The sequence below is a fragment of the Aspergillus steynii genome (genome assembly GCF_002849105.1).
Source record: "Aspergillus steynii IBT 23096 chromosome Unknown P170scaffold_7, whole genome shotgun sequence".
In the NCBI taxonomy this organism is placed as follows: domain Eukaryota; kingdom Fungi; phylum Ascomycota; class Eurotiomycetes; order Eurotiales; family Aspergillaceae; genus Aspergillus; species Aspergillus steynii.
In genome coordinates, this window is record NW_020194404.1 from 2,504,879 (window position 1) to 2,530,483 (window position 25,605).

At 53.3% G+C, this 25,605-nt stretch overlaps 11 protein-coding genes across 11 annotated transcripts; 7 read left to right on the plus strand and 4 right to left on the minus strand.

The window, feature by feature from the left end:
• Positions 1 to 1,860: 1,860 nt before the first annotated feature.
• On the plus strand, positions 1,861 to 3,061 carry P170DRAFT_467286 (EXPERA domain-containing protein). Its single transcript, XM_024852471.1, has 4 exons — positions 1,861 to 2,266; positions 2,329 to 2,523; positions 2,613 to 2,765; positions 2,821 to 3,061. The coding sequence occupies exons 1-4, from the start codon at positions 2,167 to 2,169 to the stop codon at positions 2,889 to 2,891; spliced, it is 519 nt and encodes a 172-aa protein (XP_024701453.1). The 5' UTR covers positions 1,861 to 2,166; the 3' UTR covers positions 2,892 to 3,061.
• A 3,948-nt stretch (positions 3,062 to 7,009) lies between these two features.
• On the minus strand, positions 7,010 to 9,288 carry P170DRAFT_415059 (putative salicylate hydroxylase; the record flags this gene model as incomplete). Its single annotated transcript, XM_024847046.1, has 5 exons — positions 7,010 to 7,955; positions 8,008 to 8,833; positions 8,879 to 8,916; positions 8,958 to 9,123; positions 9,169 to 9,288. 5 exons carry the CDS (start codon positions 9,286 to 9,288, stop codon positions 7,012 to 7,014), a joined length of 2,094 nt encoding a protein of 697 aa, XP_024701454.1.
• Positions 9,289 to 9,417: 129 nt separating this feature from the next.
• Positions 9,418 to 11,533, plus strand: P170DRAFT_390688 (CocE/NonD family hydrolase). Its single transcript, XM_024845912.1, has 5 exons — positions 9,418 to 9,751; positions 9,803 to 10,137; positions 10,183 to 10,445; positions 10,491 to 11,383; positions 11,435 to 11,533. Exons 1-5 carry the CDS (start codon positions 9,558 to 9,560, stop codon positions 11,520 to 11,522), a joined length of 1,773 nt encoding a protein of 590 aa, XP_024701455.1. The 5' UTR covers positions 9,418 to 9,557; the 3' UTR covers positions 11,523 to 11,533.
• A 216-nt stretch (positions 11,534 to 11,749) lies between these two features.
• On the plus strand, positions 11,750 to 12,310 carry P170DRAFT_479075 (cupin domain-containing protein; the record flags this gene model as incomplete). Its single annotated transcript, XM_024853623.1, has 1 exon — positions 11,750 to 12,310. One exon carries the CDS (start codon positions 11,750 to 11,752, stop codon positions 12,308 to 12,310), a length of 561 nt encoding a protein of 186 aa, XP_024701456.1.
• A 210-nt stretch (positions 12,311 to 12,520) lies between these two features.
• On the minus strand, positions 12,521 to 12,933 carry P170DRAFT_479076 (uncharacterized protein; the record flags this gene model as incomplete). The annotated part of the gene is made up of 2 exons (XM_024853624.1): positions 12,521 to 12,601; positions 12,661 to 12,933. 2 exons carry the CDS (start codon positions 12,931 to 12,933, stop codon positions 12,521 to 12,523), a joined length of 354 nt encoding a protein of 117 aa, XP_024701457.1.
• Positions 12,934 to 13,268: 335 nt separating this feature from the next.
• Positions 13,269 to 14,973, plus strand: P170DRAFT_364724 (ALDH-like protein; the record flags this gene model as incomplete). Its single annotated transcript, XM_024844657.1, has 5 exons — positions 13,269 to 13,679; positions 13,749 to 14,251; positions 14,332 to 14,421; positions 14,479 to 14,594; positions 14,648 to 14,973. The coding sequence occupies 5 exons, from the start codon at positions 13,269 to 13,271 to the stop codon at positions 14,971 to 14,973; spliced, it is 1,446 nt and encodes a 481-aa protein (XP_024701458.1).
• Positions 14,974 to 15,506: 533 nt separating this feature from the next.
• On the plus strand, positions 15,507 to 16,980 carry P170DRAFT_479078 (TauD/TfdA dioxygenase family protein; the record flags this gene model as incomplete). The annotated part of the gene is made up of 9 exons (XM_024853625.1): positions 15,507 to 15,546; positions 15,609 to 15,728; positions 15,779 to 16,009; positions 16,097 to 16,373; positions 16,423 to 16,452; positions 16,513 to 16,604; positions 16,661 to 16,739; positions 16,794 to 16,820; positions 16,872 to 16,980. The coding sequence occupies 9 exons, from the start codon at positions 15,507 to 15,509 to the stop codon at positions 16,978 to 16,980; spliced, it is 1,005 nt and encodes a 334-aa protein (XP_024701459.1).
• Positions 16,981 to 17,319: 339 nt separating this feature from the next.
• P170DRAFT_364812 (putative solid-state culture specific protein) lies at positions 17,320 to 18,699 on the plus strand (the record flags this gene model as incomplete). Its single annotated transcript, XM_024844664.1, has 1 exon — positions 17,320 to 18,699. The coding sequence occupies one exon, from the start codon at positions 17,320 to 17,322 to the stop codon at positions 18,697 to 18,699; it is 1,380 nt and encodes a 459-aa protein (XP_024701460.1).
• Positions 18,700 to 18,809: 110 nt separating this feature from the next.
• Positions 18,810 to 20,968, minus strand: P170DRAFT_501059 (putative FAD monooxygenase; the record flags this gene model as incomplete). Its single annotated transcript, XM_024854158.1, has 5 exons — positions 18,810 to 19,820; positions 19,871 to 20,091; positions 20,142 to 20,622; positions 20,679 to 20,865; positions 20,916 to 20,968. The coding sequence occupies 5 exons, from the start codon at positions 20,966 to 20,968 to the stop codon at positions 18,810 to 18,812; spliced, it is 1,953 nt and encodes a 650-aa protein (XP_024701461.1).
• A 495-nt stretch (positions 20,969 to 21,463) lies between these two features.
• On the plus strand, positions 21,464 to 22,332 carry P170DRAFT_364753 (O-methyltransferase; the record flags this gene model as incomplete). Its single annotated transcript, XM_024844661.1, has 2 exons — positions 21,464 to 21,529; positions 21,583 to 22,332. The coding sequence occupies 2 exons, from the start codon at positions 21,464 to 21,466 to the stop codon at positions 22,330 to 22,332; spliced, it is 816 nt and encodes a 271-aa protein (XP_024701462.1).
• A 391-nt stretch (positions 22,333 to 22,723) lies between these two features.
• On the minus strand, positions 22,724 to 25,378 carry P170DRAFT_449682 (FAD-dependent oxidoreductase; the record flags this gene model as incomplete). Its single annotated transcript, XM_024851059.1, has 5 exons — positions 22,724 to 23,480; positions 23,546 to 24,282; positions 24,336 to 24,706; positions 24,753 to 25,027; positions 25,074 to 25,378. 5 exons carry the CDS (start codon positions 25,376 to 25,378, stop codon positions 22,724 to 22,726), a joined length of 2,445 nt encoding a protein of 814 aa, XP_024701463.1.
• Positions 25,379 to 25,605: the final 227 nt, after the last annotated feature.

Consider the following 25,605-nt stretch of genomic DNA (forward strand, 5'->3'; position numbering starts at 1 on the left):
TGACGTTCATGATCATTTCGGAAAAGCGGCCCAATGCCCGTTTATCAGGCTTCCCCACAGAGGTACATTAGCGTTCCAAGGACTTTGGTAGATGACCCCAGAAGGAATATGGAATGTTTCCACGGCCGTTTCGAAGGCCCATCGAAGCCTCGAACGAAGCCGCTTGGAAAAAATTGGTCCGATCATGTACAATGATGCTCCCACCGACCCGGTCAAACTGCAGGCTGCACATCTAGGCCCACCGGGTAGGGTAAACAAAGAAAGCCGAAACCAAAAAAAGCCATGATTCTTTTTTAGGGGCCTGGAGGAGTCGAATTGTAATCGCGACTGGTGAGGAAATTTTTTCGTCCAGTATATTGACTGAAATTCTCTGTCATTTTAGCCACTACGCCGAAATGATTGGCACCAGGTTCGGGACACCGTCTCGGGTGCCGCTTTGATTAACCTCCTATTGACGGGAAGTACCATGTCACTGGATTGTAACGCCTTTTTTTTTTTTTTTTTTTTTTTTTTTTTGTTTTGTGGTTGATCTTTTGACTTTTGGGCTTCCCGTCAGGTCCTTTGGTGAATTTGCATTCTGTTACGAAATCGATTTCCCCCCTTGGCCAAAGGATTCGCAAGATTGGCACCAAGTTGGTAACGGGAGTGGCTGGCTACTGGCAGAAGGGCGAGGTATGTGGCCGAGGAGGCTCGTCAATCATCAATCGGAGCTACCCTGGTAGCAGCGGTCAAAAGTTTGCCCCCCAAACAAACGCTCCGGGGAAAGGACTAAGGGATCCATCGGGACGGAGTGGTGCTATGTCGGGTCGACCGAGGGAGGAAAGACAGTAGACGAGTCCCATCGACGCACGCTATGTGATAGATTAATGGCGGTGGTTCGGTAATAGTCTGACGCTAAGATGCAATCTTCCCGTGGCTTGTCGCAGTGGATTCGAAAGACAGCCGGTCCAAATTATTAGTTGGGAAAATGACAAGCCGACAGGAAGTCCCGCGCCCTGCCGTACTTTTGGATCGCACCTGATACATCCATTGTTATGAGTATGCTGAGACCGGTGAATCCCGTCCGCGCCGTCAGCCGTAGAAATATTGAATGGGTGGAGAGTCAAAAAGGTGGCACCGGGGCATACGAAGCAGATGGATAGATAAGAAGATTGAATACGGAGGAATATTTGCTTTTGCTCCTTGCAGTACGCTGGATATTCCTGGAGCAAATGGAGTCGATCCAATTCCCGGACCGGGAAAAGAGTCTGGCGGTCCACCAGATGGAAGGGGGAGGGGGGTGGAGCAGATCAGCCCCCTGGGGCTGTCACCATTAGTTCATTGGAGGGGAGGAAGGAGGGGGCGAATTTTTTTTCTCATGTCCGTTACTTCCTCTTGCACCACAAACTTCCAGCAACAAGGTCAAGGGGCAAAAGCAGAATTGCGGTGAGGGAGTCTCAAATTCGGGCAGGATCTCAGGCTGAGCCTGTAAGACGGTGTGTGTGTAGTTACCCGGTCGGCAAGAAAGAGCCGTTACCAGCAGCATCCGCCCGAGCGGACGTGATATAATGAACTGTGACGATCCGACGATGCTAATAATCTCGAAGACCCCGGCAGGGGCAGATCGAAGGATAGTATGATGCAAGATCGATGAGAACGAGAAGCTTGATAAGCCCTGAAGAGGAAAAAGCAACGAGAGCGATTAGCATTGCTTCTGGCAGCCCTGAGCCTTGGTTCACACTAAGGCTAAACTTACCCGACTCGCGGAGTCCGTTCCAGAGTTCCACCACGCAGCTAAGCTTAAGCTATCTTTAGGGGGAGACGAGACTGGCCTTGCAGCTCCGAGGCCCAAAGTCTGAAAGGGGGGTGAAAAAAGCAAACATCCTGTCTTCCCTTGCCCTGGTTTTTTCCAGCAGTCTGGGTCTGGCGGGGAATTCCGGGATTTTTGTCAGATTTCGATTCTTTGGGTGATGTCAGACCAGCAGGCAAATGAGGCGGAGGCAGGAAGAAGGAAGAACCCGCGATGTTTGCTCTCGTCACCTGACCGCGTGATTGGCCTGTTTGTTGTTTGTCACGTTGCCTGCCGTCTCTCCCCACATTCCTCTGCTGCATTAAAAGCACACTTGATCAATTGATTCGGCCTCAAGTTTGACAAGATCTCCACAACTTCAGTTACACCCGATCGCCATGGCCTCTCCCAAGAATTCGTCCACTCTCTCCCTGTGGAATCGTAAACGCGATCTGCTCTACTTCATTTTCTTCGCGATCCACATCCCCATCGTCTTCTGTGAGTCGAGTCCTGCTACTTGCTGTATGCGACGTCTAGACTAACCGCCACCTTCTGGATAGTGGTCGACACCGTGCATCTGCAGCCTTCGTTCTTGACCTTCCAGTTCTCCCACGATGTCCGCGACTTCTACTTCCGCAACTACCAGGACAAGTTCTTCATGGGAACTCCGCCCGGCTGGTTCCAGTTCTTCTCGTACATGGAGCTCTACTACCACGGACCCTTGAGCATCTGGGCCGTTGCGGCGCTCTGGAAAGGTATGCACGCGCACGGCCAATGACTGGGATTATGATTGGAACTGGAGTTGTCGGGACACTGCCGCTAACGTCTGATGATTGGTACCTAGACGACCCCATGGTGCCCGTCCACTTGCTCGTTTTCGGAATCCAGTCCTTCGTCACCACCCTCGTCTGTCTCATTGAGATGTGGAGCTGGGCTGATCGCACCGTCGGCCAGAAGCAGGCCCTGTCGATGCTGTATACCCCGTATGCGGCGCTTGGTAGGTTTCCCTCCCGTGTTTGTTGCGACGGTGGCATGCTAACCGTATGATGCAGGCGGCTTCATCGCACTGGACATGATATTTAGATTGCGCCGACAGATTCTGGCCAAGGCCAAGCGCGAGTAGCTGGGCTTTCTGCCGTTCTCTTTTCCCGTCTTTTGTTTTATTGGGTAGAGATGCGTACATGATGTTGGTCCGATTTACGATGTCATATGTCTCTTCTTGATTCTTGATCTATGTATTCTGAGATACTCGTACTTCTCGGATAATAGAATCATTTTTATTGCACTGCTGGTATGAAACGCACTTGTAGTATGATGCCTATGTTGTAGAACGGATGATTGCATTAGACCTGAAACTGGCTCAAGCCATCGTTGCCACATCACAACCACGGGAAGAGACAGAAAAGATAATAATAAAATAGGTGATGTATATATAGAAAACATACGCCGCGCAAACGCCTCTAATAATGCATTGATGCCTTGACTCGCTAGGTCTTGGTAGGTGAAATTATGCAACCAGCCACGGTCCGCCATGATGCCACCGCCAGACTCAGTTGCTCTGGGCTTCTCTACTGCGCCTCGTCGATCAGAATCAAACGGTCAGGGCTTTGTCATACGTCACTAAGAGCTCGGATACATAGGTACAAAGCCGCCCGGGTGGGCCGATCAGATCAGGAATCCAATGGCGCCGTCTAGGTCGCCGTTGGCGGCATCCAATGCGCGCATCGCTTCTTCCCGTGTGAATCCCAGCTCGGTGATCTTCGCGATGGTGTCCTGCGACCAGCGGGATGATTGCGTCGGGGCCGGGCGGATGTTGATGCCGGGATTTGACGAGGACGCCGCGGCTGAAGATGATGGGCCGGCAGCAGCGCCACTGGAGCCTTGACCTCCACCCGCTTGATGCGTGACGGCCCCTGTGCGAGCGCCGACTTCGGCGCCGTCGGGCCCTCTGATCATCGGCTCGTCCTCGAATTCCTCCTGCAGATGTTTCGGAATATCGGCTTCTCCCAGGAACGGGACCGCCTGGTCCTGGATGACGAGAGCCCCCCTCTTCAGGTCGATGCACGCTTGGTGCCGCTTCAACATATCCAGACCCAGGAGCAGGTCGATGTGCTTGCCTTCCATGACGGTGAAGGAGCACGGGAGAAACATGCTGCCGATTTTGATCTGGGCCGAGTGTACTCGACCGAGGATAGTCGCCGTTCCGACACCCTTGGCAATGCCTCCGTATCGCTGGTCGACCAACCGCATGATGTTGCACGCAGTGGCACACTCGGGGGACATGATGGTCACCTGGGCACCCGAGTCGACAAAGGCATTCAATCGGTGACCGTTGACTTCGACAGGGATGTACAGCATGTTGACACGCCCAAACGCTACGAGGCTCGGTTAGCTTGAGGGCCCCATTTCTTTGTTCGAAAGATACATAATCTCAAACCAACTCACATTCAGGATGGTGTTCCATCGCGTTATGGAGGTTCTCCGTCACCGCATTTTGTCGAATGATCTCCTCGATCGCCTTCTGGTTCTCGGGATTGAACGGATCCGCATTCAGCATTGCAATCCTTGCTTCCTTCTCTTGCTCCATTTGAGCCTCCCGCCTTTGTTGTCCGAGCAAGATGTCACGGAAACGCTGCGGATCTTGGGCGGCCTCTGCTAGTTCCGGGTTCTGGCGTCGGACAGCCTCGCGCACGCGCGGGTCGCCTAGGATATGCAGACGGATTGTCTCCGGATCGGGATTCATCGCCTGTTGTCGCTGAAGGTTTTGCTGCGAGGCCGCGGAGGTGGGAGCGCTGGGACCTCCGACCGTGCGGGCAGGTGCTTGGGGCGTCCGTAGCGTTACATGAACGCCCAGCATGTCTCCTTCGCCTATCCCGACCTGTTCCAGGGTACGTTTATCATCGCTGAGCAGCTGGTTGTTGTAAACAAGCCGTTGGTCGGTGGGGGAAATGGAAGTTTCGCTCTCGACGATGGCTTTGAGCAGATCGATCGTCATGTCCCCGCCGACTTCGAGGGAGATGATGTCGGCATCGGCCTGATCGGGGCGGATGACGCTAACAGTAATACGCCTAGTCGATAGAGAAAGGTGTCAGCTTCGGAGGATGACAATGCTGACCCATTGCGCTGCTCACTTACATTATGTGTCACGGGCGGTGCGGGGAAGGCTCTAGCTCGGGGACCAGGGAATTTAGAGGGTGAAAGGAATCAGAGAAGGCGGAAAGCAGATAGAGAGGTGTCTAATGTACAGGGAGGAAAGTCGACGGAAGACGCGAGGGCTGGACAACTGGGGGTGCCGATTGTTGAGCCTAGGTTTCGAACCGCGAGTGAAGAGGCCGGGGAGAGGTTGGAGAGGTTGGCAAGGCGGGATTAGAAATAGGTCCGGTAAAGAGGGGGAGCCGAAGGGAGGGAGAGGGATAACCGAAGAGATGCGAGAGAGGATGAGAGGAGAGAGAAAGAGCGAGGAGAGACAGGGGAAAGGGAATGGGATGAATGGAGAGACGAAGAGTGAAGTTAGTCCGGACCAGAGAAAGCGTGCGGGCGGAGCCAAAGGTAAAGGTGTGACGTCCGGTTAGGTACCCGCATTCGTCATCGCATTGCGGCGTAGGACTGCCGGTCGGATTGGGGGTTAGCGGGCTGACTTGGATCTAGTGACATGGCATGTTCTCGTCGAGTTTCTCTTCGCAGTTACTACGTCTGGATAGTACGTCCTTGGGATTCTCTGCGCTTGTTGAGCTGGTCCTGTTCATCTTGCGTTGTTCTGCCGGGGTCTAGAATGCCGCCTGACTAAGCCTTATCGATAAACCTTCTTTGTCGGTCGCTCTCTTTCTCTGTCCTTCTCTCTCTCTCTCTCTCTCTGTCTGTCTGTCTTCGATGAAAGAATCTCTGTCAATGCCCAAGAGAACAGTCGGAAGTCAATCATCCATGCTCTCATCCAGTCCATCTGATGACCATGACATCACCTGAAGATATAACGCGGCTTGATATAGGCCGTGATCCATGATAGAGTCGTCCGGGTCCCATTCGATCAATGCTTTCTGGCTAACCGCAATCATAGCGCGTTGCTTTAGTCTCGGTGATCCCCGACCCGTTTAGGTAGTAGGCCAAGGTCCCCGTCCAAGCCTCAACGACCAGTTCGCGCGGGCAGATCGTCCAAAAGAGCTAGTTACAGCTCGCTACGGTCGGGGCGACCAGCCACGAGACGCGACCGCACCAAAAGTACATACAGCTGAGCATCTTCCTCCCGGCTTAGGGTCGTCCTTCGGTATATTCTTTGGTACCTTCGGCGATGATCTTCCTGTCTGCTACTGCCAGTGGTTGTGACTGACGGGGATAAAAGAAGATCCCGACCGACTGGTAGGAGCGCTATTGGACAAGTCGCGTTTCAACTACGTGCTAATACCTGGACCATTCATTCCGGCATCTTCCTTTGCCCCTCCCCTCCCCCCCTTCGCCATCTTCTCGAGACGGGAGTGTTGAGACTGACTCGTCGTGGATGGCCACTACCGAGCGCTAACTCCCATCTCCCTCCACCCGCAACGGGCCCCAAGTCTGCAACTAACCCGCAGCTTCCGTCCACCATATCCCATTGGACTTTGGTGGCCCATTCTCGACCGGGATGCTCTTCCAGGGCGTCTTTAGTGCTTAGACGAGGGCGGACTGTGGTTTAGAGGCTTGACTCGCATCCGAGTCGGGTCACATGGGCGAGCGACGTCAGCGCGTTGCCCGGAGTCACTATAGGTCGATGCGGCTCAGGAAATCATTATTTCCTACTCCCCAGAGCCATTCATCATCGCCAAGGCTGAAATTATATTATAGTACATGCAGCCAGACCTTGCGATGTTACAGTGCGGAATTTGATCACACTGTGATGCCCAGTCCGTTTGATTAGTTATCGGGGGATTTGCGTACATTACGTCGACGATTGTGTCAAGCATCCACGTCGCGAGGAAGGATTGGCGCCGTGTGGGATGCACCGAGCGTCCGTTGGGCTTTTAGAGGCGATACGGTCGGATTAATCGTCTCATTTATTCTCGCCGGATGTCAAGAACTAATGATATAGACTCATTCCTTCTCCTGTTTCAATGGGCTGACATCTCAAACCCGCCAAGTAATTTCTCGGCTGACAGAATTGGAGGTTTAAAATTGGACACGGGCAACACGTCAGTACAATATGCACGCAGCAAATGAACGGATTCATCATATTTTAATGCGACCGCCGTTGCTATACAAAAGCCACATCTAGCCTATTCCAGCCGCCTGGCGCACGAGACATCCGGTACGCCCTCGCCCTCCACCACCTTGGCAGATACGATTTCGTCCACGGGGATTTCTCCAATTCTGTCAATCACATGGTGTAGGGTGGGAAGTAGGTCCCAGCTCAGTCCGTCGATCTGGAAGCTGGCCTTTTTTGTTCGACGCACGCGAGTCACTTTGGATGGAACTATCTTAGACTCTTCTGCATGCGGGACGAATACGGGATACTCGGCCTCGGCGTCGCCTTTGCAGTCCCGACCAACTTTGGGAAGACAACGGTGGACCAAAATCCCGTCGCTAGGCTCACCCCCGATCGTGCCTGTATCACGGCCTAGAACTTCATCTTCCAGTTCATCCAAGTGAAAACGCCCCCAGACAACACCTTCCCAGCCGGCTTCCAGGTGATACGACTGAGCACGCTCGCGCGCATGGATTGTGGAATAAAGCTTTGGCATCCCTAGCTCCTCCCTGCCAGAGATAATCGGGTCTGCCAGGTTTTCAAACAGAATAGGCATGTAGGTTCCTCGGATGATCTCACCGTTGGCTTTCTTGTACTGCACCCCCTCGATGTACAGTCCAAGGTGGCGGTATCCGCCGCCGCCAAGCCAGTCCATGCCGTCAAGCTTTGTCTGCGAGAATGAGGCATAGGCATAGGTGCTGGGACTGCTGAAGCTGTATGACTCATTCGGAAGTAGGTTCTGGAGAAGAGTGCGGCTTGTCTTGAACCGAATTGATGCCGTCTGAAAAGTAGACTTCAAAGACTTGGTGGCTCGATCACGGCCTTGAAAGTCTTGGCGAGGACCGGGCATGGGACCAAACACGGTGGGTTGACGCCAGTATTTTCGCGGGGACTGACTCCAGAGATGTCTCCGGAGAACCTGAGTTGAATGGTCGAATTCATCGTGCCCGTAGATGTAGCACGTGATGGCCTGCGCTGGAATAGAGGTCAGTTATGAACTAAAAGCACAAAGCAGGGAAACACTCACATTCGGCTGGAGGAAGCGGCCCATGGGAGGAATCCCGGGTCATCTGCTGGACTCTCGTGGCGCGAGTGTGGCGGGCTCTTTCGTACAGCTTCAGACGCTCCGGCACCTGTTGAGGATCAACGTCGCCCGGTAGCATTACCGCGAGCGAAATGGCATCCTCAATGGCCATTCCTCCACCTGACCCTCGGTACGGAAGAAATGGATGTGCCGCGTCACCTATAAGAGCCATTCGATCCTCCACCCACGATGGCAGCGTTTCCATGTCTAGCAAAGGCCATACCCTCAAGGTCTGGGGGTCTGCCTTGGCTAGCAGCTTCACGACCTTGGGACTGAAATCCTTGTACACGTCTAGTAAGGACTCCTTACTGGCCTGCTGATTCCAATCCGCGTCCTTGTTAACAGCAGACATCTCCGCCGGATGAATGCAAACGAAGTTGAGCTGCTCGTTGTAAACACAGGGATAGATAACCACCCGTCTATCAGGGGAGTCAAACATATCGAGCGCACCGAGGTCGGAAGAAATCTCTCGGGTCTCGGGGTCATCCATCGCCTCTTTACGCGATATCAGGAATCGAAATGCATTTTTCCCTGAACTAAATGGCTTGACGTTACTGGCCACACTCAATTTGGATCGCGCCACGGAATGAACGCCGTCGGCTGCAATAACCACGTCGCCCTCCAGGACTTCACCGTTCTCCAAAGTAATGGTGGCGTGATGAGGATCGATATCGGCAACCTTGCTTGAGGTGGCCAGTTCACATCCCACTGCCAACGCGGCAGCTTTCAGATGCTCGTGAAGATGCGCGCGATGAACCAGAAGCCATGGCTATTTGATCAGCACAGTCACCATTGGGTAATCAAGTTTACCTACGTATCTCCATAGACCCGCATGTTTCTTCACATTGACATCTTCAATGGGCTCGCCCGAGGGGGCGAAGGTACGTAGCTACGCAAGTCAGCCTCGGTCGTGCACCTGTAGAAGATACATGCCTTTTCTGTCTCGACTGCACCAAACTGGGCAGCGTCAATACCGAGTCTTTGGAGCACTGAGTTGCAGTTTGGCGATAGGTGGATAGCGGCACCTATCTCGTTGGCGAATCGAGATCGCTCAAGCAACTGAGTTGTCAGCATACGCTTGTTAGTATGACTTTTAGTACTCACTTTGACATAGTGTCCATTTTTCTTTAACGCGATAGCGGCCGACAAGCCGCCAATTCCTGCGCCGACGATGAGGATGCGCAGGCCTTTTGAGGCTGCGCCGTTGGTATTATTGCTACCCATGATGAAAGGTTTTGTAGATGGATACAAGGGTTAGAGAGCGTGCAACTGACTCTGGAATGTCCTCTCAGCATTATATAGAATCTGCCGCGGATCATCCGGCTTCCTCGGAATGTTGCGTCTAGCCGGAGTGTCGTCCTTCGGCTCCGTTTCGGCTCCACGTAGAGGGACAAAATGATTTCAGAGACCGCGATCCACGTGAAGAAACCTATTTATGCATTCAGCACGCATCATCTGAATCAACATCGTATTAGCAAAGGTGTTCATACATCATGCCGAATCCCGCTCTCGATCTCGCCAAGCGCGATGACGTTTCGTTCCCATACATTTTCGAACAGAATGTCACAATTACACTGAAAGATCAATCAGGCCTAGTGCGATGCAATGTGTATCGACCGAAGGATGTAGATAAGGTGCCTGTTCTGGTTACTTACGGGCCCTACGGCAAGGATATCCCCTATAGGGAGTGAGTTTGGGAGGCTCTTGGGTGCGCGAACATACTTGCTAACACAGACAGTTTCCACCCCAAGTCCTTTGCCGAGGTTAATCCAGAACACCACTCGGAGCATTCAGCCTGGGAAACCCCAGATCCTGGGTTCTGGACGAAACATGGGTACGCCATTGTGCGGGCCGACGAGCGAGGAACCGGACAGTCCCGCGGCAAATTAGACACCATGTCTCGCGAAACCAGCGAGGCATTCTTCGACGTGGTCGAATGGGCGGCGGACCAGCCGTGGTCGACGGGTAAGGTGGGCCTGCTGGGTATCTCGTACTACGCAGGAAGTCAATGGAGAGTTGCAGCGAGGTCTCCCAAGGGACTTGCATGTATGGTTCCTTGGGAGGGAATGTCGGGTACGTTTCCGGTTGAATTTGGTGAGCCCTGCTGATTGTGGATAGACTATTATCGAGATCGGTGTCGACATGGAGGCATTCTGAGCAACGCGTTCATCAAATTTTGGTGGGACCGCCAGGTGGTTTCTAACCAGTATGGTCGCCCTGGGCGTGCGGCGCGCAACTGGGGTGTCGACACCATTGAAGGCGACCTTCCGGAGGAGGAGTTGGTAGCCAACCGGCAGGACCAGACCATTGACAACGCGAACAATCAGTTCCGGGATGATATCTACTACGCTAGCAAGGAGTATACAATGTCGGATATCCAGGTAGGCATGGCTCGGCAATCGACAAACCAGGACTGACAAACGCAGGTTCCGCTTCTTTCCGTTGCGAATTGGGGTGGAATTCTTCTACACCTACGCGGAAACGTCGAAGGATACACCCAGGCCGGCAGTGAGCTCAAGTATCTGCGATTCATTACCGGACGCCACGACCTGCCATTCTACTACAGCGAGGAGGTTGAGATCCAGCGCAGCTTCCTCGACGCCTTTCTGAAAGGCGAAGACCGAGCCGGGTGGTCCACCGGACAAGCGCCCAAGGTCGACCTCGTGCTTCGCAAAGGCGACGTGGGATTCAACAACGCCGAGGCCGAGAAGCAATTCCCTCGCCGCACGGAGAGCGAATGGCCCATCGCCCGTACACAGTACACGCCGTTCTATCTCACCCCTGGAAGAGAGCTTGTGACGGAGCGGCCGGCAACGCGACCGACTAAAATTACCTACCGCGCCCTGGGGAGTTTAGAGGATCCCCAAGTGGTGCAATTCACCACGGCACCTTTCGAGCAGGAGACAGAAATCACCGGCCACATCGTCGCGCACTTGAACGTATCCATGAGTCCCGATCCGGGTGCCCCAACGCCTCGTGATATCGACTTGTTCCTGACTCTCCGGTACATTTCCCCAGAGGGCAAGGAAGTGTTCTACACCGGCACGGCCGGCGACCCGGTGCCTCTCTGCAAGGGCTGGCAGCGCGTTAGTCTGCGCAAGGTGAACAGCGAACACCGACGTCACCGTGCCTGGCTGCCCCATCGCGACTACTACTCGACGGACGTGCAGCCCGTGATCCCGGGCGAGGTGTACCCAGTGGACGTGGAAGTGTGGCCTACGAACGTGGTTGTAGAAAAGGGAGGCCAACTCATCTTCGAGGTATCGTCTGGCGACACGCAGGGTAGTGGAATCTTCCAGCATAACTCTCCGACTGATCGGTATGTGTCTTCACTTAACCTGAGTGATCACAGGACTAACGTGTTGTATAGATCGCTGGAGAAACTCCAGGGACAGAACCATATCAATTTCGGACACGAGGACAACTACGTTACCTTGCCGATTATTCCGAGGGCGTAGGATAGATTCCGATAGATAGCTAGAATTTGACTTTATTTTCGTTTTAGAGTCCGTCCGGGTAGTCCACACATACGTACACCCATCCTCTCCACGAGCTTCCGATGTGGTCCCGAAGCGACCTCAAGTATATACTTCCACCATCCTGTACTACTACCTATACATATCCAAGTCTTTATATCCCACCTATCACCAACCAACCAACCACCAATAAACAAAATTCATTCAAAATGAGCACCCCGGAAAAGAACCTCCGCCCCCTCTCCCGCTACATAACAACCCACAACGCGACCACCGGCCTCGCGATCTTCTCCACCACGCTCCCGGAGTCCATGCCCGTCGCTCCCATCCCCAACACCGCACACTTCAGCCTCGCCTACACAACCTCACACTACCCGTCCCAAATCCCATCCTCCGAATCCGACGTCACCGAATACTCATCCTACCTCTCCCAGCCCCCGGGGCTCGTCATCTCCTCCGGCTCCGTCTGCCGCATCGTCGATATGCCGCCGCAGGCGCTGAGCCCGATGCATCGCACCCAGAGCCTGGATTATGGGGTTGTGTTGGAGGGGGAGGTCGAGTTGGTTCTGGATTCCGGGGAGACGAGAGTGCTCAAGAGGGGGGATGTGGCCGTGCAGAGGGGTACGAATCATGCGTGGAGGAATTTGAGCAAGGAGGGTTGGGCCAGGATGTTGTATGTTTTGTTGCCGGCTGAGGAGGTGCTGCTTGAGGGGGGGAGGAGGTTGGGGGAGGAACTGGGTGGGATGGAGGGGGTTAGGGGGAGTACTTGATCTTATCTATATTATTCAGGGGGTTGTTCGGGGTAGAGATGGGGTAGATGGGGGTAGACTAGAGTGTTTATTGTGTTTTTAGATGGTCTTTGCGTGTGGGATGGATCATGTTATTTAGATATGCGAATGAAGTACAACAATCCAAACTGAACAGCAAAACACCAAGTGCCATACTACCAGACTCGACTAAACCCATAATCTAAACAGCAATTACCACTCCCCTCCAACCTCATAATGAAACACCTTATCATTGACTCTGCCCCCCGTAAACCGCCACAACCTCGCAACAGACTATATACACCGATCAGTTTCTAGACTCTTCCCACACAACCAAGAGATACAAAACTTACAGCATTTAACCACACCCCATGCAACATCGCCTGTATAAACACAAACTCGGCCGGGTTGCTTCCCGCCGGTCTTTCGCTGCGATCCTGCTGCCGGTTGACAGGGCGATAGGGCGGGACTCGGCGGTGGTTGGTGGGCCAGGTTGGGGGGTTCGTGTGTGCAGCCGGTGGGGTTTGGTCGGAGGAGAACTCAGAGCCGCTGTGGTGAAGGGCGTAGTCGGAGAGAATTGAGGATGGGGGTGTTGTTGTGGTTGAGGTTGTGGTGGTGGTGGACATTATGGATGGGTTAGGTTTGGGATGTTAACTCTGGAGGGAGGATGTTGAGGATAACAAGAAGTATTGCGGAGATGAACGGGTCAGAATAAAGAAGCGATGGGAGTCTGGGGCAGAGGGTAGAGGGCCTGAACTACCTTCCAGGGTATGATACTACCAATGCACCTCCAATCGGGTCCACTTGTTCCTGTCCACATCCCGACGCCGTATGATGCCAAAGCACCGCATCATCTCCGTGCGGCCATGTCCACATGTCCTCGCCAACCCATATCCCCCTAGCAGCTTTAATAATAATACCTCCCAGACCCAATCAATGTAATCATACCCAAACCACCACGATGGTAACAACACACCCCTTCCCCCGGCTCCTCGCCGCCTCGATCGACGGCCGCTGCCACAACACGCGCTACCGACAGTCGCAACTCCAGTGCCTCCAATCCGCTCTGGTGCACCATGTCGAAGAGCTCAAGAAGTCCATCCAGTCTGACTCAGGACACTCCGCGGGCGAAGTATCCGCGGAGATCTGTCTCGCACTGCAAGAGCTGCGCACGCATTACCTGTCTCTCGATCTCCAGCGAGATCTGGAAGCCGAGTATCGCGTCGCGAACGGGAGGGATAATCTGGATGGGAAGCGCGGCGTAGGTATTGTTTATATTGCGCCGTGCACGCATACGCTGTTCTTCTCGGTCGTGTCGGCGCTTAGTGCTGCGGTGGCGGCGGGGAATTGTGTGATCTTAGAGGTATGTATTGTCCTCCAGCATTGCAAAGAACTCCCCTAGTATACGACGAAAATGGCGTGAGAATAGACCTAACAACAGCAGCTATCCCAAACAACCATGACCCTCCCCACGCTCCTCCGCAAAATCCTCACCACATCCCTGGACGCAGATACTTTCGCCATCAGCGAAGAGCGACCCGACGCCTCGTTCCTAACCCTCCCTCAAGTCCTGCCAATCCTCCAAACAGAGTCCTCCAACACAGCACAATATCTCTCCGCATCCCCAACAGCAAGAACCATCGCCGTCGTCGACCGCACGGCGAACATCGCCTCCGCGACGGAGCAGCTCGTCGCGGCGCGATTTGCTTTCGGCGGTCATTCGCCGTACTCGCCGGACGTGGTCCTGGTCAACGAGTTCGTGATGAAAGAGTTCATTGAAGCCGTTATTCAGCAGTCAGGTCGGTATTTGGCGCCGGAGACTGCGGCCAGAAATCCGAGGGGGAGGCCAGCTGGGGCGTCGGTGTTGGATCTGGCGTTTAAGGAGAAGGGGGCGAGAGTGGTTGTCTCGGGGAGTGGATGGGGTGTTGTGGATGTTTTGGATCGGTGAGTTTCTCTTATTTCCCCTTGGGGTTCTGCTCGTTGAAAAGGGTTCAGTAAGGTGAGCTGATACTGATATTGTGCAGAGAAAGCGCTCTCTTGCAGAAAATGAACGAGAAAGTGCTGCTTGTTCACTCGGTGACGAGTCTGGATGATGCGATTGATTTCGGGAATTCGTGAGTCTTGCATAGGTCAAAAATCTCATATGGAATAGAAGTATTAACTGCCTATAGCATGACCCCCTTAGCAGCAACATACGCCTTTGCTGCTCCGTCCTCGGCAAAATACCTGACGCAGTTTATCGACGCCCATATTTCTTGGATCAACCATGTTCCCACAGACATGCTGAGTTAGTATCTCCTCTATCCTCGTATATCCTCCCTACTAACGATGATCAAACAGTCGGCCCTCAAATCCCCACCAACACGCCCTTCCCCTCTCAAACCCGCTACTCGACAGATCTACTACAGCTACCCCGTCCGCAGATTGCGCAAGAGACACGCAAAGCGGCCATTGTGCGCGCTGCGCTGAGTAGTTCCCCGGAGAGTGCGACGGTCTGGAATGCGGCGCTGGCGCCTTTGCCGGGGACGGGACAGCGTGCGGGTCGCAAGATCGGGTTCTTCGAGCAGGGCATTATTACCGGGGGTGTTATTACGTTGTTTTCGGTTGTGGTGAGCTTGGGGACGTTGGGGTATTATGCGTTGGGGGTTGTTAGGAGGGTTCGTTAATCTTTTTTTCTTTTTCTCGGGCTAAGTGTTGTGGTGGACAGTAGCATATGGGTTGATAAGATGACAGATATAATAGATTCCATAGTGCTTTATTGTCAGTCAAACAAGCGTCTGAGAGAATTGTGCTAGAAGTTATGAAGTATTACGTCAAGTAAAGGACAATGACCACCCGAAAATAAGCTCAAATAGACTAGGATGAGCTTCCGAGGTTGCCGTGGTTCTCTGGGATACAAGGCTTAAACCTACATGCCGGATGTGAATGACAGGCCACAACTATGAAAGGTTGTGACGTTTCAAGATCACCCAAAGAATCAAGGTAGTTCGCAAACATACCATTTCGAGGCGGTTCTAGATGCTCCTCCACCTTACTGTTTGCGGAAGTTGACGTCGAACCCGGCAATGCATGCAACGTCGCATTGTCGCGACACAACAAGGGCTTAAATAATGGCTCCAGATAAATGGGGCCTATTGTGTCTTTATTCCACCAGAAACCTGCTCCTCCTACCCTCCGCATTGTCAATTCTATCACCAATATGTCTCCTCCGTCAGCAGACGCCTACCCCGTCCCGGAGGGTACTGGATACCCAGCAAGTCAATCTCCGCGAGCAGACTCCCCGGACCCCTGAAGTACTCAGGCAGTCTCGATGAATACGAGTCATTTGATCTGACCTCCGCCATCGGCCGAGAGTTCTCGACTTTGCAGCTGAGCGAGATCCTGCACGATGACACCAAAATCAGGGATCTCGGCATTACCGGTCAGTCAGCCTGTTTGCCCAGAGAAACCGATATGCTAACAGCGAAGCAGTGTCACAGCGCGGCGTCGTCTTCCTCCGCAACCAGGACCTGAACATCGCAGACCAAAAGACTCTAGCCATCAAGATCGGCCAGCTAACCGGCCGACCCGAGGCTTCGTATCTGCACAAGCACCCCCTGTCCAACGGCAAGCGCAGACTCGCAGTCGACAAGGACGGCAAAGTCGACGACGAAGTGACCATCATGTCCTCCGAGCAGAACAAGAAGATGTACAAGGGACGGTGTGGACCGACGACGAAGCGGCTGGCCAGCGAGGGATGGCACTCCGAGTAAGTGTTGCGCTGAACCCTGCCTCATCCCGAGACTAAAGTTGCTTTGTTGGGTATCACATTCGAGCCGGTCCCGTCTGACTACGCGATCTTGAAGATCGTCACTCCCCCTGAGGACGCGGGGGGAGATACACTCTGGGCGTCCGGGTACGAGGCCTTCGATCGACTGTCGCCGGCGTGGAAGAAATTCGCAGAGGGATTGACCGCCACGCACTATCAGCCTGCGTTTAATGATGCGGCCAGGGACCAAAATATGGAGCTGATCACGGAGAACCGCGGAAATCCCGAAAACAGCGGGGTGGATTTCAAGGTTTCGCAGTGAGTGATCTGGCTCAATTTATCGAAAGCTTGCTGATCGAGACTACAGCCCTGTTGTGCGTACGAACCCGGTGACTGGGTAAGAGAATTGGATGACTTTCGTTAATGCACTGAAGATGGAAGATGCTGATTATGACAGATGGAAGAGTCTCTTCGCCGCCGGATTTCAGATCCGCGCAGGCTGGATCGACGACGTAACGGAGTATGAAAGCGAGATGCTGAAGTCATACTGTATGACCTGTATTACCTCCACCAATTCCGAACTCGACTAACTCGACTGTCTTCAGTTTTGAAATTGATTTCCGAAAACCACGACCTCCAGGTGCGGTTTCGCTGGAGCAAAAACGACATCGCCATTTGGGACAAGTACGTACTTACTCATGCCTGACGCGTGAAAGAAACATGGCTAACATCTACTAGCCGTTCGGTCTTCCATACTGCAACATAGTAAGTTGAAAGCAGAAAGCAGCTTCAAAAGACCTTCTAACAATGACACAGTGACTACAATGGCGCACGAGTTGGAAACCGGGTCGTCTCGCTTGGAGAGAGACCATTCTACGACCCGAATTCTATCTCTCGCAGAGAGGCACTTGGTCTGGATGCATAGAGCATCGGATAGCTATGGCGAAGTGTTTTGGAGTAGTTCAGTCCCCAGTCTAGCTGCGGGGCTCCGCGTTGGAGGTCGAATTAGTATGCCGGTTTAGGTAGAAGAGAAATTGCCAGAATGTTCGAATCCGTTGAAAAGATCGCCAAGCCTGTAAATTTGGACTGCATGCAATCACCGTATGCAGTGGGATGTGCCGGGAATGTGCCATCGAGACATCCGAAAACGGAAATGAAGGAGTTCACAACAGCCAGTGCTGATTATGGCGAAAAGCCAACATTTCTCTACTCCTGATCCCCTTGAGATTTCAAAGCTATCTGAATAGAACCCATCTGATTGAAAATGCATACTCTGCCGATCACCCTCGACTACACTCTCCGCGATCTCTACTCAATCGATTCCGAAGATGACCCGAACAACGTCCTGATCTACTACCCTCTACAATTTGGCCATAACCACGAGGGAGCATCGGCAAAGTTTGCATACGAATACAGGGTGGAAGATGACTCTGAAGATGCGGCGTCATCCCTCACAATGGCAGCCAACATGGTGCCACAGCGGTACGCGTTCTCGGCGGGCAAGATGCCTCTGGTGATCCTGGACTTTCCTTCGAAGGAATCAGACAGCGAAATTCAACCCGATTGTGAAAGAAAAGGTCCCCTGCCTCTTCATCAAATTGATATCCACCGAACTTTCGCCCAGTTACAGCACCACCAGCGACCAGCCGTGAGCTTTGCAAAGAGCCCAGACAGCATCGAGCTAGGCTTGAACGCAAAGATCGCAGTTCTTCTGCCCACCGACTGTCTCACGCATCTACCTCATCTCACCTGTCCCGAGACGCATTACGAGATCCTGTCAAAGCGTGGACTTGCAATGTCCGGCCTGCCCACGCCGCCGTCTCGCGTGATCGACACCATCCTGATCGACTCCGAGGATCCTACTCTTCTCGCAGAAGAGACCACCCGAATGACAGAGTCCATCGACCAACACGCCCTTCCATTCATGGTGAAGCTCCCCCAGTCAATCTCCGGAATGGGCACCTTCGCCATCACCTCCGAAGCAGAGCGCGCACACGTCAAGGCCATGCTACAAACCCAGCTCGGCTCCATGCTGCGCCAACTCAACCACTCCAATCACCACCTGTACCCCTGCTCCATTGTCTTGCAGGATTTTGTCTCCGGCCCGGTAGTAGCGCTGTCACTCTTCGTCACGAAAACCGGATCCCCCATCTTCATCGCCTGCTGTGAGCAGCTCTTCGACGACCACTCGCACTGGATCGGCGGGTCGATCTCATACGCCCAGCAAGCTCACTTCCAAACGACATTCTCCGCGCTCGTGGACAAAATCGCTGCGTTCCTGCATCGCAAGGGATATCATGGCCCTGCTGGTGTGGATATCGTCACTGATACGCGCACGGGCGAGCAGATGGTGATTGACCTGAATGTTCGGGTGACGGGGACGTTTCATCTGGGGCCTCTGAGGGGACATTTTACGAGTCGGGGGCTGGGAGAGGTGGCGATGACGACGGGGGATTTCTTTTGCTCGAGGGATTTGTTTGAGGGAGTTTTTGCGGATGAGATTCAGAGGGGGAGTTTGATTGTCAGTGGCTGGGTTCATGGCGAGGGAGCGAAGAGCCATGCAGCGATTACGGTGGGAGCTGGGGATGTCGGTGAGTTGCAGGAGTTTCTTGCAAGGGTGAGGGCTGCTGGGTTGCCGAATTAATCTAGAGATTATAGTGTGAAAGAGTATGAGATTTACTGTTCTGTCGCTTGAACTGGTTCATATTCTAAATCAATTAAGTCGTATCAAAACATTCCATCCCTTTCTAGATGTCAAGAAACTATAGGCCCCTGTTTGGCGTCCGGCATCACCGACTGCAGAAACTGTTCTAACCCCTTCACATCCTCTATATCCGACAGAAACGCCAGGTGCTGATCCGGTCGCAATAACGCCATACACCCCTCTTTCTGAATCCCAAACGACGAGTACAACTTCCCCCCACCAGCGTGGTGGTAGGCCTCACCGTCTGCCCAGACCCTGCCATAGTCCACGCCATCCTTCGTCCACGGCCGAAAGACCAGCGGCAAGTCGTTCAGCTCAATGCTATGCCTATCTGCGCAATGGACCAGGAACACGCCGAGAGTGGGAAATCCGCGTCTCGCCACATCGAGCGGATCATTCAGCTTCTGAACCGCCGAGTCCGGGTCCTCAAGCGCATTCGCGAGCTCTTCGACACGCCGCTTTTGCTCTGTAGCCGCAATGTCACCCCCAAAAACAATCAGATTCCACTGCCCCGTGCTCGGAAGGATCTGCTGCAGATGGCATGCCTGCGAGTCGCTTTGGTTAAGGATCAGCACGCTGGGAATGCGCGCCCCGACGCGGAGATTCGTCGCCACGCCCGGTCTGCTGCTGCAGGGCGCTGCGTCTTTGGGCCACGGAGCGTCGGAAACAGTTGTCGTGACGAGAGAGTTCGGCTGGTAGATCACAGCAAGCCCGGACATGGAGGAATTCTCCTCCTCGAGGGCGCGCTTGTGGTCGTCGTCGAACTGACCGTGTTGGATGTCTGGATCCACGTTCCGCTGGCTGCACATTCCTCGGCAGATGCGCTGGTCGAGCGCGATCAGTCGTTCGGCCACGGGGAGCCGTTCTTGCTGATAGGTTTCGAGGACCCGCGGATCGAGAACCCCCTTGATGACGGATGCGAGTTTCCAGCCCAAATTGAACGTATCTTGCATGCTGACGTTCATCCCTTGGCCTGCTTTTGGCGAGTGCGTGTGGATGGCGTCTCCGGCGAGGAATATGCGGTTCTGGAGCCCGATCTTGCGGCAGATGCGTTGTCCGACCTGGTTTTATTAATTGGGAGTCTCTTGATCGTCAGGAGAGGTAAGCTCACGGTGTATATCGTGGACCAGTCGATGTGGCTGGTCTTTATGGTGTATGGCTGCATGATAGTCGCGACCTGATCCATGAGGACGTCGGCGTTGTGTTCGGCTCGATATCGCTCGGCAGCTTCGGGGGGAAGCTCGACGTAGACGCGGACCAGCTTTCTCTCGCGGGGGATCATCATGAGTGTGCCGTGTTTCGATTTTATGATGAAGCGTTTTCTGATGTCGGCTGAATGGCATGTTAGCAGCGCATCTGGTGTATCATCTTGCAGAACTCACGAAAGTCCGTCAAGGGGATAATATCCATCACACCCCATGTGTCTCCATAGGTCTCGCCCTCCAATCTCAGTCCAAGTTGCTTCCTGAGCCAGCTATGCGCTCCGTCACAGCCCAGGATGTACTTGGCTTCAACCATGGTGCCCATGCCCGCGTATCCAGAGTCATCTGATTGAGTTTCGCTAAGCTCACTATTCGGCGTGTCCACGTCCACGTCATCAGAAGGGGTTTTTGGCTCGGACGGGGCGTTCTCCAGGTTCACGCGGATCGGGTACGCATCGTGGTCGTCGATCACGTCGTAGTCAATGTCCAGCGAAGTAGGGATCGTCTGTCTCCTCACGTCAATGTGCTTGCGAATTCGCACATACTCCATAAGATATTCTTCTATCTGGCCCTGGCTGAGCGTCGACTCGTGGAAGCGCGACCATCCTGGCTTGGAGTTCGCCGTGACGCTGTGTCGTTGTAGTTTGCCGTCTGTTCCGCCCTGCCATAATCGCGCTGTTAGTGGAGTCGTGAGGAGGAATTAGGAGGCCATCGTACCCATAAGGCAATCTCCACTGTGTGGTTGGCCTGCGCCCACACTTTATCTCCCAGCCCAAAACTGTCCAGGATCTCCAGTGTTCGACTCTCCAGTCCGTCTGCGCGACCACATCGCGTATGGTGCGACTTCTGGTCAATGATCGTGGTCTTCACTCCCATCTGGGCCATCCAGGCCGCGGCCATCAGACTATCCCATACGTCAGTACTTGTCTCAGATGATAAAAGCGAGGCACATACCCCGAGGGACCGGCCCCGACGATCAGCACGTCGGTTCGGACTGTGTCGCCCATAGTAATGTGATTAAGATTAAAGATTATGGTAAGTCAATGAATATAGCATTTTTTCCGCCAACACAGAGAATGCAGTAGAGTACATATTAGTACCGAGATGCATTGCGGAAACAGGTTCCACCTATCCCAGCCCGTCTAGTCTGCGTCAATGACCCGACGTTTTCATTTCCTGCAAAGTGGAGGCTGTCATATTTCCGCATTCGATTATGAGCATTGTGGAGCCGTTGTAGTCGAGAACGAAATGGGTTGAGGAGTTCTGGTCGTGGATGAAATGCGTTGGGTGGAGCGGCGTTGCATTCGGAGCCCTAATTCGATGCGTTTGGTTTCCGCATGCGGATGCTTTCTATACTTCCATCTCTCTGCGCCCACTGCCCAATGCTATTGATTATTTATTAAGAGGCGAATGTCATTGTCTCTAATTGACACTTCTCAGAGATAAACATCCCATTTCACTGTTTACCGTCGTCCTCCATCTCCATCACCACATCCCTCACAATGGCAGCCGTAGCGACCAGCACTCCAGCATCCCAAGGCTTCTACAAGCCCGAGGAGAACGTCTTCGTATGCCCTCTCTCCCTCCTTCCACCACCCATCAAACCAACTAACAACCCCAGTGCAACGACGGCCGCGAAGACCAACTCCTCACCTTCATAACCACCCACCCCCAGCTCTCCGCGATCCGCAACTCGCCCGAGGCCGTCCTCGCCGCCATCGACGAGTTCGCGCGCACCAAAGACTTCCTCATGAACGTGGGCCCGCACAAAGGAACCATCATCACCGACATCATCGCGACCGAGCGACCGGCCTCGATCCTCGAAATCGGCGGCTACGTCGGCTACTCGGCCATCATGTTCGGGAACGCGATGCGCAACACCGGCGTGCCCAGTCCACGCTTCACCAGTCTCGAAATGAACCCCAAGTTCGCCGCCGTGTCGCGGGCCCTCGTCGAGATCGCAGGCCTCAGCGATGTCGTGGATATCCAGGAGGGCCCGTGTCGGGCGTCCCTGCAGCGGTTAGCTGCCACGGGGATCAGCTCGGGTCTGGGGTCTCGCAAGTGGGATATGTTGTTCCTGGACCATTCGAAGATCTCGTATCTGAATGATTTGAAGCTCGCGGAGGAGCTGGGGATTGTGGCGCCCGGCTCGATTGTCATCGCGGATGATATGAAGAGGCCCGGGAACCCGATGTATTCGGAGTATGTGCGCGCTGGGACGGAGAGTAAGACCGAGGCGTATAAGCCGTTCGTGGGATGCTTGTCGGATGGCGGCATTTCGTTGGGGAATCCGTGTTTGGTGTATCAGACGATGTTGCTGGAGGGGTTGGAGCCGACGGGGCATATGGTGAGTTCTCTTGTCGTTGTTTGAGTTTGATGAGTGGGATGTGCTAATGTGATTAGGATGCTGTGGAGATTTCGCGGTGCGTGGACCAGGTGGAGATGAAGTAGGGTGAAAGATCAGGATGAAGGCAAGAGGGGATATGCTAGGAATAGTTTCGGGTTATATTTAGTAGCACAATTTAATCATTTGTTGTTCACACCAATCAATTGACGTTCTATGAACATTCTATAAACACGTTGGAGTCTATCTATTGAAGCAACAAGCTATGCGAGCGCTTCGCCGGTCGAAGCGTATTCTTGTGTCCGTACGCCATATAAATCACAAAATGCGGTGGACAATTAAGGAAAAAAAAAAGCCGGCCTCTTCCTCTTTGGCACTAAACGTTGCTTTGACTATACTGTCTTCCTCCCTGAAGGAATCAACAAACCCGATAAAGAAGCTCCTCTCTTACCCCCCAACCAACCGTAAACGCAGCTCCAGGTCCAGCAATGAATCCGACACCGATCAACCCACCGAGCAATTTCCACCAGTTCACAGATACCCCAAGCTCCCGTAGCTCCCTAAATCGGAGTCCAAGCCAGATAAGCCCGCTTCCAAGTCCAAATATCTCATCGTACTGCAAGAACCGCGCGATGCCCTGGCTGAAAGAGGTGATCGGAGCACTTTGTCCCATTGTTTTCGGGAAAAAGATATCAAGGACAGAAGACCCAGCAGGGGCTGTGAATCGAGAGTAAATGAATGTCAGCCCTGAGAGTACAGCAAGCGGGATGTAGGTTTTTCTGATTTCAGCGATTCCTGAATGCTGGGTCTTGGTCGTTGAATCTGCTGTCTGTGCTTTCGATTCATTGTTGTGCGAGCGTGACGACGGCTCTTTGAAGAAGCCAGACAGTCGGAATGGAGCCTGTAGAAGAGGTATGAGGATGGGAAAGAGCTGCCAGATGGCATTATATGTCTGTTTTGTGCTGGCTCCAGAGGCGAAGAAGCATCCGAGCGTGGGAATGTAGTATCCAGCCAACAGAGCGATTGGGAGAGAGGTAAGAACCGATTTGTCGATGGATCTGTTCATCCCAAGGATGACTTTCGATAGAGGGGCCCGCAGATAATCGAGAGCATAGTAGAGCGGCGCGATCTTCCCGATTCCGAGGAATTGAAACGCCGTTCCAAACATGACCGGACTGTTGATTCCGTATGAGCAACTACAAGGTAAACTGGTAGGAGGCAGTGTGCAGGAGAAACTTACAAGACGACCTCAGCCCACGAGTGGGCTCGACGAGAACTTTCCAACAGCCATATCACATAGACAGGACCTATATCGACCATGAAGGAGAGCATCTGCGCGCGTGACAAGGCATCTGAGCCTGTTATAGAGGGCAGAAAGCAGGTGATCATAGGCCGGAGCATTTTATCGAGGAAGGGAACATGATAGATTGGCCGGGTGAGGTCGACAACCTCTCCGGCGCTGGATGCCCAAGTGCCTTTTTCCAGCACAGTGCGAAGGAACGGAAGAACATGACCCAACGTAGAGTCCATGGCAGCAGATCCGAGCTTATAACATCCCAGGAGCGGTAGTGTCCAGAGAGCCCGTTTCCAGATCGATTCGGAAAGACGATCGTAGTGTTGTATGAATGGAATAGTAGCTTTTGCCGACTGGGGCGGATCAGGGAGAAAGTCAAGTTTTTCGGCCCCGATGAAGCCCCTAGACAACTTGTCGGCGAGGAATCTTTGCATCCATGGAAGTAGATAAAGTGCGGTGGATCTGTCTTTGGGCGATGCCAATGCCTCGGTGCGAGTTAGCTTGTTGGCACCCTCGCAGATGGCGTTTACACGGGGTTGACGGGCTGTCTCCCATGCTTGAAGGCAGGACTCAATGGCGCTTTGAGAGAAGTCTTTCTGATTGTTCAGCTGGACGAGGTAATTGGCAAGTAAAGCTGCGCTTTCAATGGCGCTGTTGCCCCCTTGGCCCATGTTCGGGGTCATCTGTCATGTTTATGTCAACATACGTAGATGGAATAAATACAACGCAGACGTACCTTGTGTGCGGAATCTCCGATGCAGGCAAATCTCCCTTTCGTCCAATGGCGGTAGCTTGCTTCTTCTAAAGACAGACGTGTAGTGACTATAGCCTTGTCGTAGATAGCTGAGAATGGTACATCGGCCGTGATTGCTTTCTCCATGAACGGGGCGACATCGTCTTGGATGTCTTCTTTCCGGAATCGAGGAATGTTCGACGCAGGATATCTCCGATCTAGCTTTATAAACAGGAACCAGAAGACACGACCATGCTTTCCAATCACGTTCAAGAAGGAGAATCCGTCAGCGTACGTGCGATGGCTAGTTCCAGGTGCAAGTCCGGGTGTTGCGGTCGAAATACCAAAGACACAGGAATACTCCGATGTCATGGCTGCTAGATATTAGATAGGAACGTGGCGCATGTGGTGTCTACGTACCTTTCTTCTCTTTTTCTGTCTCTTCGTTGAGCGAGATCGACTCCATGTACCGCCACATCTCGCGTCGAATGGTACTTCGGACCCCGTCGGCTCCTACTACAATGTCTCCTTCGTATGAGGTGCCGTCGTGACAATGAACAATGACTTTGTCGGATAGGTATTCCACTTGAGTAGCCTTTTTGTTCACATGCACCTTGTGCTGGTTACAGCCCAGGTGGTTATACAGCTTTTCCAGCAGAACCTGCCGATCCAGAAAGGCAGTAGGGTATCCGTGTCTTGTTCTGTTAATAGTCATCCAAATACAGGTGTAGGAAAACTTGCCTTTCATGAAGAATCTCGGGAATATTTCCCGTGGTAATGAGCCGACCCTTCTCGGTCCACGTAAAGGAGGTATGCAGCGGTTCGACTTCCGTGTAAACGTCGTCCCAAACACCCACTTGATCGAGGATTCGAGCTCCGTTCGGTAGAATGCCAATTGATGCTCCTACCTGGGGCGCAATTTCGGAGTTCGATTCCAGTACCACGAAGTCAATCCCAGCTTTCACGAGGGAGTGGGCAAGGGTGAGGCCGGCAACAGAGCCGCCGACTATCACGACTCTGAGCCGTTTCTGCTGTTGTTTTGCCATGTCTGGTTGTGTTTGAGGTCGGGGAATATGCACTTGGGGAGATCATTTTGGTATTTATATTAGGATATTTGGCTAGAGGCCGTCTGAGAGACGGCAGAAAGATCAAGAACATGGATGCCTGTTCTGAATAAATTGCACACATAGGCAGTGGGTAATGTCTCCTAGAAAGCGCAGGCTCGGGCGACATCCATGAAGCCATACAAAAGTTGGAAATACCAATACGCAGG

What these genes read in the sequence shown, in the direction of transcription:
- P170DRAFT_467286 (XM_024852471.1), top strand. Translation starts at nt 2,167, where the DNA reads ATGGCCTCTCCCAAGAATTCGTCCACTCTCTCCCTGTGGAATCGTAAA. An exon ending in CGTTGCGGCGCTCTGGAAAG is followed by an intron (nt 2,524 to 2,612) that starts GTATGCACGCGC and finishes ATTGGTACCTAG; the next exon opens with ACGACCCCATGGTGCCCGTC. An exon ending in TACCCCGTATGCGGCGCTTG is followed by an intron (nt 2,766 to 2,820) that starts GTAGGTTTCCCT and finishes CGTATGATGCAG; the next exon opens with GCGGCTTCATCGCACTGGAC.
- P170DRAFT_390688 (XM_024845912.1), top strand. Translation starts at nt 9,558, where the DNA reads ATGCCGAATCCCGCTCTCGATCTCGCCAAGCGCGATGACGTTTCGTTC. An exon ending in TCCTTGGGAGGGAATGTCGG is followed by an intron (nt 10,138 to 10,182) that starts GTACGTTTCCGG and finishes GATTGTGGATAG; the next exon opens with ACTATTATCGAGATCGGTGT. An exon ending in CATAACTCTCCGACTGATCG is followed by an intron (nt 11,384 to 11,434) that starts GTATGTGTCTTC and finishes CGTGTTGTATAG; the next exon opens with ATCGCTGGAGAAACTCCAGG.